A 2124-nucleotide genomic window follows, 5' to 3' on the forward strand; every position below is an offset into this window, starting at 1 on the left:
AAGGAAACGCCAAGAACGCTTAAAAACGTCATGGAATTCAATTTTACTTATACGATCAAACTAGAATTGAATCAACAGATGACATCACTTGGCAAGCAATAGCAAAAAGGATGACGATGGAGGCATTAACGCAACCTCGCGGGGGGCTCAATTATTGTGTTAAAGAAGTTCCTATTTGTTTGGCAACAAGTTCAGCCGAAGATATGGTTCATAAAATCGCCAATCATCGCGAGGTGTTTAGTTTACTTAGTCATCGTGTTTATGCTTCCACCGATTCGGAAGTGAGGGAGGGTAAACCAGTTCCCGACATATTCCTAATTGCTGCATCACGTTTTCCCGGCAAACCGAAGCCACAGCAATGCTTAGTTTTCGAGGATTCACCGAACGGGGTAATAGTGGCTTGTAAGGCTTCCATGCAAATGGTAATGATGCTCGATGAACGAGTTTCAGTTGAATAGAGTTATTTAGCCACACTACATTAAAATCACTACTTGGTTTCAAACCAGAAATGTTTGGTTTACCGCCTTTCGCCAATTAATCATAGCAAAGAGAATTTCTAAAAGACTGCAAGTGCTTTGTCATGAGTACCTTTTCTTATCACCTATCACTCTAAATGAATTTCTTTAGAACAATAAAAAGCTGAACTTATACGTAGCAATAAGAGAACTTTTTCGCATTAATATTTTCATTTCTTACATATTTTGATTTTTTTTTGTTTGTTTTATTACTATGTAAGAGAAAGATACACGAATCCATTAATTCGCAGACTCTCAAATCACCTTACGATCTCATCCCAGAAAAGCCACGACTTAATTCACGACTTGAGGTAAGCAGACAATATATAATATATAATATATTTAAATTATAATATAAAGTGCTTGAGATCTTTCATTGAACCGTGAACTGGAGATTCATTCATGGAGGGCCCATTTCTTACGAAAACTGACCAGCAAGCAACCACCTCAATACATTTTAATTGCAAGCTTTCTACCCAAATTAATCTTGAAATTAATGTACATTAGTATATAAAATGATTTAAAGAGAAATCTTTATATTCCAGCTCTAGGCGAAAATATTGTTTAGCGAAGCAAAGAATACATTTTGCTTTTTTAAGGGTTTGTACCATTTCTATAACGCTCTCTGTAAAATATTGTTACGAAAATTCCAAACCCAGTTAATCCCAGCTAAGAAATTTTCCCTAGTACTATATTCTCTAAAGAAGGAAAAACCAAGTGCACATTCGCAGGCGTGTCATTCAGCTGCAGACCGACGAAAACGATTAGCGGAAAAGCAGACAGGTAAAAACCAAGTGCACATTCGCAGGCGTGTCATGCAGCTGCAGGCCGACGAAAACGAATAGCGGGAAAATCAGTTAGGGATTAAATGTAAAATCTATGAATTTGGGTATGGTAACGTGCTTGTAAAAATGTATATAAATAGAATATTTGTGGAAGGGAGAGCTAATCGCTCAAGAACATAGAAATTGAGAGTACGGCCAATATAAATTATGATTAATCCTACATTTTTATTTATTTATTTATTTATTCCACTTATAGAAACTCAACTAAAACAAAATAGCAGTCGAGTTCAATTAACTCTTAAAGTAAATCTTAAATTAACTTAGTATAAATACAATAAAACAAATAAGAAGGAAAAAAAAAAAAAAAAAGCACGTACACAACTAGCATAGAGCCACACCCACAAGTGGTACAGAACCAAATTGCAAGTGAACCCCTAAGCCATCGCAAACATGCATAAGCTTGGCAACCGATAATAGTTAACAACAATTAATTTTCGGCTCATAATGACTTTTTAAGGTTAAAAGTTAGTGCAAGTACGACATAGGTAAATTGCGCGTATTAAGCAATGTTGCTTTAATGGACTTTAAAGAGTCCGTTAATGAGAATAAGTGATAGACGTCATTTAGGTTCTTGCAAACAACTCTGAGTGGGTTAAACAGCTCGCAATTATATTTGCGTTGACTAAGCTTTATCAAGATAAAGTGCCTAGACAAGCGGTTAGGGACATTAAAGCCTATGCGGGCGAGTTAATTGTACCATTTATTAATTTGATTACGAAGGAAACGCCAAGAACGCTTAAAAACGTCATGGAATTCAATTTTAC

General features: G+C 35.6%; 1 protein-coding gene across 1 annotated transcript; it reads left to right on the forward strand.

Moving 5' to 3' along the window:
* The first annotated feature begins 116 nt into the window (after positions 1-116).
* Positions 117-538, forward strand: LOC119644230 (probable pseudouridine-5'-phosphatase). Its single transcript, XM_038043763.1, is given in 2 exon segments — positions 117-471; positions 474-538. Coding segments are annotated over 2 exon segments (420 nt in total).
* Positions 539-2124: the final 1586 nt, after the last annotated feature.

Source organism: Glossina fuscipes, unplaced genomic scaffold, assembly GCF_014805625.2.
Source record: "Glossina fuscipes isolate IAEA_lab_2018 unplaced genomic scaffold, Yale_Gfus_2 99385, whole genome shotgun sequence".
Classification (NCBI taxonomy): domain Eukaryota; kingdom Metazoa; phylum Arthropoda; class Insecta; order Diptera; family Glossinidae; genus Glossina; species Glossina fuscipes.